We start from the raw sequence: 15,889 nt of genomic DNA on the forward strand, positions 1-15,889 counted from the left end.
ATTTCTAGATTCACAATATGAAGGCTACAGGTTGAATGTGATTGTGATAGATTCCAATGAATGAAATTCGGACATGAAAGGATTATACTTCTCAGATTGTTTGAGCTTCATTTTCCTATAATTTATATAGTGAATGTAGAGAGATTAAAAGCTCATCATCCATACCAATGAGAACATGAATTTGCCACAAATCAAGAGATAGTAGAGGCAAAGAGCTCTCAATGACAAGGGAGACAACATGAAAATAGCCCATGGCTAAAGAAGAATGCTTACTATATCAGCCTTTGATATGTTTCTTATAATGTTTACTCACAAGAAAACCTTAACCAATAGCTAACCTCAACTTTAATCAACCAACATTCATTTTTTGGATAAGCATACACTACGATATTCAATAAAACATTATAAAATCTTATAGCACCCTTTATTTGAAAAAAAACTTTATGATAATTTAACAACTAGTTTCGGTGATCACACCACCATCAGGTGTCACGTTATTCTTTATATTTAAATAACGATTAGCCTCCTGCTTGGCATCAGTCGGTAAAGCATGAGATTTGATATAATTAGGTCGTGGTTTTCTAATAGTATTCAGTCTTAAAAAATCTTGATAGGCCTAGATATGGGCTTCTCCAATAACTCTTGTAATTCAATAAATAATAAATATATATATAAATGATACTTATACTATAGAGTTGAGGAATAAAAAAAAATAAATTGCACACCATGAAAGTTTCATACATATATTACATAAATAATGCAAAGATCAATCGAGGCAAAAAATATATATAGAGCGATAAAAAAATATAATATAAAAATAGAACAATAATTGAAATCAATAAAAATATCACAGGCTAACTTTATATTCTAGATTTATGGCACGAATCATTACCATGTGCCTTTATCTTAAAATCATATGCATTCTTTTGCATGTAGCTGCGACATGCACTTGCTAATACTTGTCGACTTGGATAATTCAATCAAAAATATGTGCTCTAAGATCAGCTTGATAATTAGCCACTAATAATCCAAATATATATATATATTAAAATCTCTAGTATTTAGTAGATTTATTTGTATCGCATATATATTTTTATCTCAGGGTGCAAGGTTCGGCACCTGACGGAATGGGTAGAGCCATTCATCTAGTGAATTAGAACTATAATAAATTATCGCAAATTGTATTGCAAAAAATTAAATATTATATGCATATGTTTTAATAGCCTAGATTTCGTACTTCTTTGATTTAATAGAAATTTCTAAAATATTGATCTATATTTTTCTTTCAAATAAATACCTTTAATACTAATTTTACTTGCGCAAGTATTACTCTTATTAATTTCTCAATTTATAATAAAACCCTTTTGGCGAGCTAGCTTTGATCATCAGATTAATTCAAAGCACTAGGGCGCCCATCACTAATTCAAATTTAATCACTCACGTGTCGAAAATCTTCTTGTAAGCCGCCGATGTCGATCCAACTCCATGTGGTCCGGGAATATGGTAGCCGGAATCGTCTCCTCCAAGGGGTTATAAATTTAATTAAAAATGAAAAATGACTTCTGCTTCACAATAGCATCACGAAGTCTTTTAAGAAATTTAATAATTTACTTTAACTTTAACTTTTACAAAATCATTAGTAAGGTACTTCGCTCTAAAATATTTGGGGTCCTCTTATGGTGGCATTTGGCTGGCGAGTGCTGGTTCTTCCTTCTCAAGTTTTACAGATCCTCTTTCCGACTTTCAAATTAGCATAAAATTTAAATATCTTAATCCTCCGCCATTTAGGTTCAAATAGATCTTACAAAAAATACCAAAATATTGCTTAGATTATATGATTAATAATTTCTTTGCATTCGAGCCATATCGATAACATAGATTACACAAATTTTAACACAAAATCTAGTACATTTATATAAATATATAGAAATATTTTTGAACTGGCCTATAGTTGCCGCCTATTAACTGCCGTTTTACTATTGGTGCATGCAAATTTTATTCGGTATTCATGCGCCTGGTAACTCTTATTTCCTGAATACATTAAATTATTTTTATTTGGTTTTTTATTTATGCTCTTTGCATGCTAGTTAATATTCTATACATTAATATTAATTCCATGCTACCTAATAATTAGCCACGTGGACGGGTGTTTTTTCATATTGCACACCATCTGATTGCAATAAAGCTCTGCCAAGGGGTTTTGGTCAGATTCTACGTTCCTCGGTTTGATCAATCTCTAGGTCACCGATCCGTGAATACATGTACATAACCTCAATCTTCAAATATTTTATATAATAATCTATTTATGAGCAATAAACTTCCTTCAAATCCTTTTTAGGTTCTTGTACCATTTAGCCAGAACAAGCTGATGCTATCTAATCTTGGTTATTATCTGCTTGGCGATATTAGCCAGTTACTTTATTTCAGACCTATTACTGTTTCTGTTAGGGCTTTTTATCTACCCAGATTTAATATGTTACACGCGCCCCTGGGTTTGAATTCAAAATATTTGAGAATCACAATGTTTTTAATGAAAACCCACCCTTCAATACATCGATATACACTATACTTTATTTATAAATTATACTCTCATACTTCTATCACAGTTCGCAGACATATTTGCTGCATCTCCTTTATACCTTTATCAAATACAATAACAAATTCTCCTCCTCAACACACATAAAATATCATAAATATAAACTTCTAAACGTACTCCTCCTGACAACACTTAACATATAGTAATTTTTAAATTCGCCGCTTGCAGGGCCGCCAACCTAACTACACACATTTCATAATTCTCACAAATGATTCCTTTTAGACAATAATTTCGATTCACAAAACTTCTGGGCTTATATCTTATAGTATTTCTTAGGTCTTAATATAAATAATTTTCTATACATCAGGTACAATACTTTTCTTTTGCTAATGGCTCTTTGGTTTTGGTAGCTGGTATTCACTTTAAGTCTTTTTCAGGTAACAAACGTGGCATAATTAAAAGTAATAAATATAAAACATATAAATAAATATATCGACATTAATAAATATAATAAATAACAATAATAAATAACAATTTTGGGTTACAATGCTTTTTCATAAACATCGTGGCTTACTTGCATCTTCTTGCATTCTGTTTGTAGATGTTGTAGGCTGGTGAGGTTATCTGCTGTTGATTTGTGAGGCTGTCCTAATTGATAATTTATCTTCATGAATTTAAAGCCCTTGTATCTGGTATACTTTTCTAAACAAATCCTAGCTTCCTTAATGGTAATTTCTTTTAATCCATTCTTTTTCCAAATATCCTGCACTCTTAACTCATCCTTCCTCTTGTTTTCATCTAATATTCTTGTTTTCGGTTCACTATAACTCATTATGCTCAAGACAATAAACATTTTTATAATAATATTAAATTTCCAATTATCAATCATAGATTCATTTAATAATAACAATACAATATTTTCCATCATATCTACAACACAGTCTTTTATTAATATCACAGCCATTATAACAAAAATTAAACACCATAACAAAACATTTATCATCTTTTCAATAGTATAATATCTCATCATATCATATCCAGGTACTTCCATTTTATTAATATAATTTTTTAATTCTTCTAATCTTATTAGCCACTTTCCATTCTTCATTAGTCTCAATAAGTAGTCCACTCCATTATTTTCCCGGCATGAATCCATAATAGTATTCCTATCAGTTCTGTTTCTGTCATATTCCTTTGGCCTATTCTTCCGGTCACATCGCTGATCATAGCCTTTAAAACGTATGTGCCGCGGATGCAGGTTGTCGGCTTCCTGTCTTCCTCGGTGCCGGTCCGGTGTCCTCTTCGGGCGTTTGAACCGTGCATGCGGCCTCCATCGGCGCGCGCGGTTCCTCCGTTTCTTCCGCCTCCGGGCCTTACGATGCATCTTCTTCTTCTCCCGAATGTCGTCCTCTCCGTCCTGATGTCGGCCGTCCGGTGTCCTCGGGCGCTTTCGTCTCCGGGCCTTGCGGTGGGCGCTCCTCCGGTCCTGCATGTTATCCCCTCGTTCTTCCATGGGGTCCTTGGTTTGCCGTGTGGTGATATGATGCGCGGGTGTAGGCTCTGTGTGCGGATGCATGGTGGTGGTCGAAACAGGTAGTATGGTGGCGGTCAAAACAGGTAGTATAGTGGTGGTCTCCTCCTGGCGGCTGTTTATTTTTAGCAGTGACTCTTCGGTGGCAGGTTGCTCTTCGGTGGGGAACAGGAAACTTAGTAGGGATTGATGCTTGCGGCTGGTTTTTGGTGGTGGTTTATCTGGTATTGGCTTCGGTTCTTCTAATACTATTTTCGGTGAGTCATTTCTAAAGGTGGTGTATGATGTTGAAATATCTTGATTTTCTTGGTTTATTTCATTTGAGCTTGTGCTTGTTATATCGGGGGTATCATATAGTCCTGGTTTATTAGCTGTAGTTTTCTGTATATCTGGTGGCGGGTCGTTGGGTGCTGGGTTCCGGGTTTTTTGTTGATTCAAACCTATTGCATGTGCTAATGTATAATTTGTACTTACTTGTTGTGGTGGCGGTTTATAATTTCGGTTGTAATTGTTTTGTGTGTGATTATTATGTGAGTTTAATCGATCACGGCCATCATAGTGATTCTTACGATTGCTCTGCTGGGCATAGTGGTTGGTTGTACGATTTTGAAATTTTTCATTTTTCCAGTTACCATTTTGCCTGTGCTCATAGCGGCGTTCAAATTGAGGAGCAGATCGGTAGCGATCATATGATACCGGTTCATAATTTTGGCTGTTATGCTGATTAAATTTTGAATTATGTTGATTTGGTGCGTATCTCTGGTCTGAGCGGTGGTTTGATATTGCCATTGCAGACTGTATGCCATATAAATGATTTATCAGCTGCTTACAATCAGTAATGGGTTGTGTGGCGAGTGCCATTCTAACTTGATACGGTAGCTTCTTTAAAATAATACTTGCTAATGCCGATTCGTTAATGGGCTCGCTCAATTGAGAATTTTTAAACTGTAGGGCAGTGACGAAAGTGGTACATGCACCGTCTAAGTTAGGGTTGAAATCGCATGATATAATGTCCGCTAGCACGTCCAACTGTTTACTTCTGCTCCAATACTGTTCCAGGAAGACAGCTACAAACTCATCCAATGATGTAAATTCATGGGCTCTACTCCGAAAGAACATCAGGGGTTCGCCAATCAATAAATTAGTCAAACGAAGACGCCAAAAATTCCAAGAGGTAGGTGCAAGAGTTTGTACTAATTTTATCTGATCAATGAATGGTTGAGGTTGCAAATGGCGATCAGTATTATCAAATTTTCCTAGTCCTTGTAATATACTATGTACGTTGAGGTTGTCTGTTTGAATCCCTTGAGGTCGTTGTTGAATATGATTTTCTAATGCTGTTATTTTTTCCTGTGTTATCTGCCATTGACTATTATGTGTAATTTTATTTGCGTTTACTTCTTGATTTAATTGAGTCAGAGTGGATTTTTGAATTAGTAGAGTTCCATTTAAAGCTTTACAGGTTTCTGTATTTTGGTTGATGCTACCTTGCAGTTGGTTCATTTTTGTGGACATATTAATCTGTTTGTTTTGTATTTCTTTAATATTGTTAATATTTTTGTCAACTGTAGTTGTTAAGTTTTGATTGGCAACGGTAATTTGTTTGTGGATTTCTTGGTGGCAATCGGCCTTAATGTTATTTGTTATATCCTGAATAGGTGTAGCGATTTGTATGGTTAGGTTATCTATCCTTTCGTTGAGCTCACATGTAACCGTATCCAACCTTTCCGATAATCCTGCCGTAACTTTATCCTGACTTTCTTTCTGTAGATTTATCATTGCTTTTAATTCTTCCCTATGATTCTCTACTTTAGCCTCAATAGTATCCAACCGTCGTTCTACTGATTTTATAGCGCCCGCTGTCTCTTTCATGCCCTGTTCCATTGTTTGCTTATTTGCCTCTTTCATTTCCACATTCTCTTTTTTAATCTCCTGCATCATTTTGTCCATTGTGTTTTGTAGCATAATATTGAACATACTGCTAGTTTGTTCCATCATTACCTTTTGAAAAGGATCTAGCTCTGTGACTGAAAATAGACTTTGTTTGCTCAGATGTGACTCGGCCTCTGGAGATGCGGGTTCGGCAGGCTGCTCCTCGCCCCCTTCAAAGTTGATCTCTACTATCCGTTGATTCAATGGTGTGTCAGCGGCGTCGATTCGAGTGGATGATAGAGGTTGCAGACCTGGTGGATCGAAGACTATCGACCCGACGCTTCCTGGTTCCCTTTCTCGTGGCGTATTGGCATCTACCGTGGTGGGGTTTGATGTGCTTGGAGTCGACAAAGTGGGATCTGTGCAACCGCCGTACATATATGAAACTTCAGAGTTTGCGGGAGTGTGATTCATTATGTCAAATATGATAAATGCTAATTAAACAGTGACAAAAATGATAAGCGAAGATGCTTAAAAAAGAGACACAAACCGGGACTTACAGTGAACAGTGATGTGTAAAGTGTTTGGATACTCTTACAACAAGGTATTTATACTTAAGTTTTTTACAATGCTCTAGCGCCCCCAATGTTTTGTTGATTTATTCTTGGCTAGTTTACAGGCTGCGACTTATTTTCCAACCGGCTTAAACACCTAATATGTTTTTGACTAGAAAGTAATAGCAGTTTAGGCTTATAAAATATAATCTCTCTTTATAAACATGTAATTTTTCACAGTACTAATAATATAAAATTTTCTTTAAAACATATAATTTCTCTCTATTTAAAGCTATTGTTTCCCCAAAAAGTAATACAAATTTCCCTTCGCCAGTTTTCCTCACAACTCGTATAAGTTATCTATAATTTTCAATATGGTTATTGACTTAATTTCAAATAATTATTCAATGAGCTTGGCTCTCATCATCAGTCCCACGTTGGTACGACATGTCTTTGTGCCGTATCCGTGGCCTATCACGTTGGGCGACATGTCTTTGTGTCACGTTATTCTTTATATTTAAATAACGATTAGCCTCCTGCTTGGCATCAGTCGGTAAAGCATGAGATTTGATATAATTAGGTCGTGGTTTTCTAATAGTATTCAGTCTTAAAAAATCTTGATAGGCCTAGATATGGGCTTCTCCAATAACTCTTGTAATTCAATAAATAATAAATATATATATAAATGATACTTATACTATAGAGTTGAGGAATAAAAAATAAATTGCACACCATGAAAGTTTCATACATATATTACATAAATAATGCAAAGATCAATCGAGGCAAAAAATATATATAGAGCGATAAAAAAAATATAATATAAAAATAGAACAATAATTGAAATCAATAAAAATATCACAGGCTAACTTTATATTCTAGATTTATGGCACGAATCATTACCATGTGCCTTTATCTTAAAATCATATGCATTCTTTTGCATGTAGCTGCGACATGCACTTGCTAATACTTGTCGACTTGGATAATTCAATCAAAAATATGTGCTCTAAGATCAGCTTGATAAATTAGCCACTAATAATCCAAATATATATATATATATTAAAATCTCTAGTATTTAGTAGATTTATTTGTATCGCATATATATTTTTATCTCAGGGTGCAAGATTCGGCACCTGACGGAATGGGTAGAGCCATTCATCTAGTGAATTAGAACTATAATAAATTATCGCAAATTGTATTGCAAAAAATTAAATATTATATGCATATGTTTTAATAGCCTAGATTTCGTACTTCTTTGATTTAATAGAAATTTCTAAAATATTGATCTATATTTTTCTTTCAAATAAATACCTTTAATACTAATTTTACTTGCGCAAGTATTACTCTTATTAATTTCTCAATTTATAATAAAACCCTTTTGGCGAGCTAGCTTTGATCATCAGATTAATTCGAAGCACTAGGGCGCCCATCACTAATTCAAATTTAATCACTCACGTGTCGAAAATCTTCTTGTAAGCCGCCGATGTCGATCCAACTCCATGTGGTCCGGGAATATGGTAGCCGGAATCGTCTCCTCCAAGGGGTTATAAATTTAATTAAAAATGAAAAATGACTTCTGCTTCACAATAGCATCACGAAGTCTTTTAAGAAATTTAATAATTTACTTTAACTTTAACTTTTACAAAATCATTAGTAAGGTACTTCGCTCTAAAATATTTGGGGTCCTCTTATGGTGGCATTTGGCTGGCGAGTGCTGGTTCTTCCTTCTCAAGTTTTACAGATCCTCTTTCCGACTTTCAAATTAGCATAAAATTTAAATATCTTATCCTCCGCCATTTAGGTTCAAATAGATCTTACAAAAAATACCAAAATATTGCTTAGATTATATGATTAATAATTTCTTTGCATTCGAGCCATATCGATAACATAGATTACACAAATTTTAACACAAAATCTAGTACATTTATATAATATATAGAAATATTTTTGAACTGGCCTACAGTTGCCGCCTATTAACTGCCGTTTTACTATTGGTGCATGCAAATTTTATTCGGTATTCATGCGCCTGGTAACTCTTATTTCCTGAATACATTAAATTATTTTTATTTGGTTTTTTATTTATGCTCTTTGCATGCTAGTTAATATTCTATACATTAATATTAATTCCATGCTACCTAATAATTAGCCACGTGGACGGGTGTTTTTTCATATTGCACACCATCTGATTGCAATAAAGCTCTGCCAAGGGGTTTTGGTCAGATTCTACGTTCCTCGGTTTGATCGATCTCTAGGTCACCGATCCGTGAATACATGTACATAACCTCAATCTTCAAATATTTTATATAATAATCTATTTATGAGCAATAAACTTCCTTCAAATCCTTTTTAGGTTCTTGTACCATTTAGCCAGAACAAGCTGATGCTATCTAATCTTGGTTATTATCTGCTTGGCGATATTAGCCAGTTACTTTATTTCAGACCTATTACTGTTTCTGTTAGGGCTTTTTATCTACCCAGATTTAATATGTTACACAGGTTATAAAATAACTTTAACTTTACTTTTTTTTCAAACTTTATTCAATTTTTTTTCATATTTAATATATATGACAGTTTCTACAAATTGAAGTAATCATTATACAATAATACCTTATCGTAGCACATGTCGTAATATAATTACGTATATATAATTATAATATATAAATTCCATATATAATTACGTGACTATATAGTATTACATAATAATATTTTATCTGTTTCTTCTTCCATTGAGGGAATGTACCATCATGTATGAAGAAAAAAATATAACTTAAATATATAATAATGTGAACAATTTACTGCTCACAAAATGCTTCATGAAGCCCTTGTCCGTGAACAGGAGTTGAGGTTTAATCGGGATATAAGAGGAGAAAAAAGTCTACACACACACACACACACACACACACACACACACACACACACACACACACACACACACACACACACACACACACACACACAACACACACACACACACCACACACACACACACACACATAATCATTAAAATGAAATTCAATTAATGTTTACTGATTGATACAAAATGAACATATGATTAATTTATTTCTGGTTAAAGTTATTAAATTTGAATTTCGAATTTTATTTATATACTTTTAATTTTATCAAAAATAGGATTATTTAAGTCAAATTGGATTATATTTATTGAATTATTCTTATTCAATTTTGCAGTTTTATAGATATAAAATTCTTCTTTTACATTCAATTTATTACTTTCATTACCAATGCTAAATATTTTCATATTAGAATTCGTATTGATATAATTATGATTATTTTAAATTGAATGCTCAGCAAACGCTGATTTTTGAGTAGTATTTTTTATTATTTTTAAAACCTGAATATGTTCATTGAACCATTTTTGAAAACATCTACGTGTTTGACCAATGTAAAATTTTCCACAATTACTACATTCCAGTTTATAAACGCCTGATTTTTTAAATTGTTCTCGTTGTATTTTTTTATTAGAAGTCTTCTCTATTAAATCAAAAGCATTATTTGTTGTTTTGTATTCTAAATAGAATAGAATAAAAGGTGCTTTAACATTCTATATTGTTTCAATTATTCAAAAAGTAGCCCATTTCAATGAAGTATATTTACTACGATATTTGTTTGATCATCCGTTGAGATAATAATTTTTTAATTCAGATTCACGGACCGGCAGATTACAATAATTATTGTCATGCTCAACTGTGCGCATTGCTTGGTTCCCATGACCTGGTTCATGCCAACCAGAATACAACAATCGATGCCGCTTTTGTAGAGCTACAATATAAATTCGCTTTGGCCTGAATGAGCACTGCAATCGATATTATCAAACGGTTCGCGATATTCACATGGGGAATACCAAATTAAGAGATGAGTTTAATCCATTTCCGATCAGTTGGTTGCCCTTCTCTCACGAAATGACGCCTCTGTTGCAGTGCCATTCAATTTTGATGAATTGAATGTATTTTTCAGTACAATTCAACAGGCATCTGCCATTAGAGTGAATAATGTTACTGGGAGGAGAAATCTCACACTTCTTACGGGACCGTTTCTAACACGAAACAGTATCATCCACTGTAACTGAAGTTTAATGTATATTTCTATACTACAAGAGTTTAAGAGAATAATTTAACAGTTATAATAATAATAATGATAGATGTGAATAGTTCAATAATTGATACTATCAAAGTTTCTACTACATGGTACATTGATAGGTTATACTTCAATCATATTCAGATATTTAGATATTTTTTAGATATTATATTCGAGAAAAATAAGTTGCTATTCTCTCTAGAGTCCAAGAGATTTTGAAAATACTTTGACAGCCTACTATGTTGAAGTTTGAAAATGTCAGGAAACCTCATCAAATAAAGATAATGTGGGACTAACATGAATAAGAAGATATTTGATCATAGTGTAGTTTTGGATTGAATAACATGTGATGAGAGCTGAATTATTCTTCCAATAGCAAATTCGAGTATAGTCACCTAGAAATCAAACGCTCCAATCACATTATTTTCCACAACTTCATCCCCTGTCTCTTGAATCATTGTGAGAATTCAAGACCTCATTCTGAAATTCTTCAAATTCTATAGACTGTTATACGACGAGTTTCCTAAAAATATATTGCAACTCATAGCCTGTCAACAAATTGAAAACTAGAGTACTTGTCGCCTGATTTGAACGCTACAAAGTTTTGAACCATAATACAATGTTCTCCACTTAAATTGAGTTCAGAGCTAGTACCCACGATACTCATTCCAAACTGTGTGTAAATACTAGAAGCCACAACAGAAGTGAAGTTTCGACTACTGCAAATCGTTAAACGAGCGCCTCAACCTTCTCATCAACCTTAGCTGGGTATTGACCGAACGGGCGGGCACCTTGCCGCCTAAATCGTCTCTTTGCTCGACGTGTCTGATGAGTGGCCGATGTTGACACTGCCGCTCTGTCGATTCAACCGATCACGATCAAAGCTTCTAATCGCTGATCGGATAAAGCGAACGGCCAATATTTGTGCGAGACGTGGCGCATGGCGGCGATGGATGGAGGTCGAATCGATGACGACCAGCCGCCAGTTTGTTTATTATTCCCGGCAGATTTTGCACAGTAATCCCGTTTGTCCGTGAGGTCGACCCCAGAAGCCCAGAGGCCCCAAGCAGACCCCGGCGCAGCAGACAGCAATAACAAACATTATGTAATATGCAACCTTCTCGTTCCCCAGCCACCGCGTCGTTCCCACAGCTCAGCTAATATTTAAGCCAGCCACCACAGCTCTGTCCATCAACTTCACTACTCACTTATCTTAAACTTTGAATCCATCTTCACTCAGAAGGTGCCAAAGTTTCACCGACAGTTCTTTGCTTTCTCCAAGTGCTCAACTTTGCACATTTCCCAAGTGCAAAACTAGCCTGTGAGATTCAATTCTCCGTTTTCCTTGACGTTCAAGGTAAATTGAACAAGGAATGCGCATTAACTATCAATGCCTCTCCAGAAGGAGAACATTGAATGGAGAGTATCTATTAATGCCACTCAAGGAAAAGGAGATTGAACGGAGATTATAGTTCCAAAACTACTTTTATACAGTGTTTTGATAGTGCTAGTATCATTAAAATGAACTGGAAATCAATTCATTGTATTACAAGAGCTCAATTTCTAATGATTAAAAATAAGTTTATAAGATCAATCTTTTTTTCAAGAGAAATATTAAATATCCTTGGTTTGAGAGCAACTATTCTTGGAAAAACCCGTCCTCCATGAGAGATTCAGACCAATTACTGTTTTGCTTCTGTCCTCATAAGTGACCTAGAATAGAATATTTTTATAAGCGTATGACTTCGTATATAAGTGATCTCGTGAGAATATTCATATTTATTTCACCAGTACATATAATTGGGAAAGGAACTATACCATCAATTTGACTCAATACTATTCATTTCAAGATTTCTTTCAAATAACAAAGTCCTGGGAAAAGTGTTGCTAGTACCACCACTCTAAAAGCCGTGTCCACACTGTTCGACATACATGTTCGGCAAACAAGTTTGTTGAGGGGCTCAGGAACAAACATTTTAAAACGTTTGGACAATGATTATTTGTCAAACAGAAAATTAGTGTTTTTCAAGATATTATCAGTGTTTGCTGTAAAACATAAAAACCTATTCTCCCCACTTACAAATATTTTGTTTGGTTACGCGTCCACACTGGCCACGGGCAAATATTGTTTGTCAAACATAATGAAATTTGCCCAAACTGTTTCAACAAACATGTTTGTCGGACATTTATTCAGTGTGGACATGGCTTAATAGACACAGAAACTTAGAAATTGTGGAAAAGTATTTGGGATTGGCAACCTCCTTTCGGAATACGCTTGACTCTAGAAAATCATGACTCGCCTACGGTACTAATTATAATGAGAACTTGCACTAACCTGGATTTACAGCATCTCCTGAGACAATTAGAACGAACACAAGGAGCAGAACTGTGGTAGATTCCTGAAACAAGGAAAGACATTCATTGCAAGAACGAAATGATAATGAATAGAATCTGATAACCATTCGTTTCTATGCATATTTCTAAAGAATATTTCATCCTCAACATTAAATACATTTAAAATCGAAACATTGTTCAGTAAGCAAAGGAATAAGTAATAGGAAGATTATGTTTTTATGTGCTCAGAATAATAATAACATATTCTCATAATCTTCCAAATTATAGAACCTTTCAAAGGATCACAACTCCCAATCAACTAAAACAACCTAAAATATAGGAGTCTTAGGATGGGGTGTCGGAGCATTAATTAGCAAACAAGGAGAATTCGGGTAAGGGAGGACAGCAGCCAGCGACTTATCATATGTATTTTTTATTGGAAAATATATAATTTTGTTGAAAAATATTAAAATAACTCAGTATTGTCTAAATACAAATTTGACAGAGGATAGTTTCTGAATTGGATGTTACAAAATTATTTCAAAATGTTGGAAATATGCCAAAACAGTAGTTTATATTGAAGTAAAATATGAATTAGTTTGCTGTAGTTGTGTAAAAGTTGTTGTGATTTATATTACAGCAATAATTGAAATAATTTTGCTCAAAGGATGTTGTTGTATGTCAGACCATCGTAGTTAGTCGTTTTATATGCGGCAAACCTGTTGCCATTGGTCGGAGTCACTGACTGACTGAACCACCCATACACAGCCTGAACTTTCTAAAAGCTATGACTGGCGCCGCGCATTACTTATCAGCATGATAATTATATATTCTCAAGCCATTTACAACCATTCCACTGAACGGAGCACACTTCATTCTAGGAGCGACCCTGTACAACAGCTGCTTCGCCTAACTCAAGTAGACGGCATTAGCAAACTCGGAAGCTAGTTTATAATCTCGTGCTTCCAAGTTTGACGATGTGATTCAATCAACGTAATTGGGCCAACTAGACGTTCAACCAGCACTGAGTGTGTGTGTGTGTGTGTGTGTGTGTGCGCGCGCGGGCACCCCAGCTCTGATTCAGTGACTGTTTTGTGATAAATTCAATTGGAAAGTTCAATTCTGATAACTATCAACAATCAAAAGAGAATACGAGAGTAGAAAGGGAAACAAATGAGTAAACTCAAATTGATAAGTTCCTACAAATAAAAAATATTGGGTAGATTGAATAGAAGCAGTTGCTAATCCATTCATTTTCAAGCAAATGCAAGGATTCGGTTGAATGAGAATGGCTAGCACTAGCTAAGCCTAGGTGGAACTAAATTTACTATAAAAATATCTTTATACTCTATCTAGAGCTATCACTTGATTATTGAGCTCAATTTCTGCAATATCTCAATTCAATTCGATTCATTCAAAAATTATGAGTAGAACTAGATTCGAGTCACTAGACTCTAGGTTCCATGCAATCGAGCCATTGATATTTTACAGCAGCTTATCATAATTACTATGAAATTGTGAATTTTCGTGCTAGGGCGTCTATGTGTCTTTTTGGAAAGAGCTCATTACAGTAATAGCTGATTTTCTATTATCAGAGAGAAATTGGTTTCATTGATTCTGGGTTCTACTTGAAGAGGAAGCATGTTGAGTGTTCTCCAATATTTCTGGCTATTCCGTGTATTTTTCATAGTATGCGTAAAATTCAAATCTCTATTTTCCTAAATAGAATGGAAAAGAAAATGGGCTCCATGTTCTGAATTGATCATGAATCACGAATGGACAAACTGGAATGTAACTTTTTTGTTTTTGGCCCGTGTAATACAATAGTAATCCCAACACTAGCGATAAGTTGATTAAGCTCTATCAAATAATGGAGCAACCGACTGAGTATTGCGACAGTCTTTCGCAAGTAGAGCAGCAGAGCGAGACAGAAAGAGCAGCAGCACATCATTCAATCTGAATTTTTGAGTGGCTCGAGTGCACTTGTCAAACACAGAAGAATTTTAATAAGATCTCAACTGCCTAACCGACGTCAAGTGGCCGTCCTTTTTTAGTGGGAATCCGCGACAGACTCCAGACTTTTCTCCGGAGTAAAACGAGCGAAATTTTTCAACCGGCTTGACAGTCGGTTGTTTTTCCACCACACGGAGGAAAAAGGAGGGTATGGCGAATGTGTAGAAGGAAAAGAGACGGAGATATAGTGAGAGTGAGAGAGATACGTGCACAGGACCGCAGTGTTGACTGATTTATAAAGTGGAGTAATTGGGTGAAGTCTTGGCAAGTTGCCCCTTCGACTAGGTCTCTTGATATCGGTCACCCCACCCCACTCCACCCCATCAATCACCCATTTTCCACAACAATACAAGGATACTGACAAGTCAGCCGAATCATCCAGACGAGTTTTATCGCATCCGAACTGTACCATTTCACTCAACAGTATTTCTTTGCGTCGTTGAAATAACATTCCTGAGGCTGTTCACACAGGCCGACTGCAATTTCTATCGCTCTTTTACACACGCCACCAACCGTTCACTTTCGCTCCAGTCGTAAATGTCGCAAAAACCAGGCAACATTCGTATTCTGATTCGGGCATATTGTTCCTCTGAAATATTCAGAACAAGATAGATACTTCCACCACAATGATTCCGAATTTCTTCTACCGATAGCTTCTGACTGAAGTAACTTTGCTTTTTGATTTTCCTCGATATGACCTTGGACCTTGAAATGATGAATAACCTGCAAACTTTCAGAATTTGATTTTCTCAGAGAAAATATTAAGTTTTTACAATTTATTATTTCATGTCAATCAATTAGAAAGAACTACAAAAATGATCATCATAAACCTTGGATATGGAACTTTACTTGATTTGAAATAGTAATTCCAAGTTAGCAATACCTTTTCAAATGTTTAGACTATGTGACCTCATTTATCTTATATTCAATTGCAGATGATCACTGTGACATGAAATTACA

At 34.9% G+C, this 15,889-nt stretch overlaps 1 protein-coding gene across 2 annotated transcripts in view; it reads right to left on the bottom strand.

Annotated features, from left to right (window-relative positions):
• The window catches only part of LOC111048075 (suppressor of lurcher protein 1), a 202,327-nt gene that overhangs the window by 117,164 nt on the left and 69,274 nt on the right, over nucleotides 1-15,889 (bottom strand). For both annotated transcript variants that reach the window (XM_039432421.1, XM_039432426.1), the window contains exon 3: nucleotides 12,918-12,981. In XM_039432421.1, the coding sequence (XP_039288355.1) occupies nucleotides 12,918-12,981 (64 nt within the window). The remainder of the gene's footprint in view (nucleotides 1-12,917; nucleotides 12,982-15,889) is intronic.

This window comes from Nilaparvata lugens, chromosome 1 (genome assembly GCF_014356525.2).
Source record: "Nilaparvata lugens isolate BPH chromosome 1, ASM1435652v1, whole genome shotgun sequence".
Classification (NCBI taxonomy): domain Eukaryota; kingdom Metazoa; phylum Arthropoda; class Insecta; order Hemiptera; family Delphacidae; genus Nilaparvata; species Nilaparvata lugens.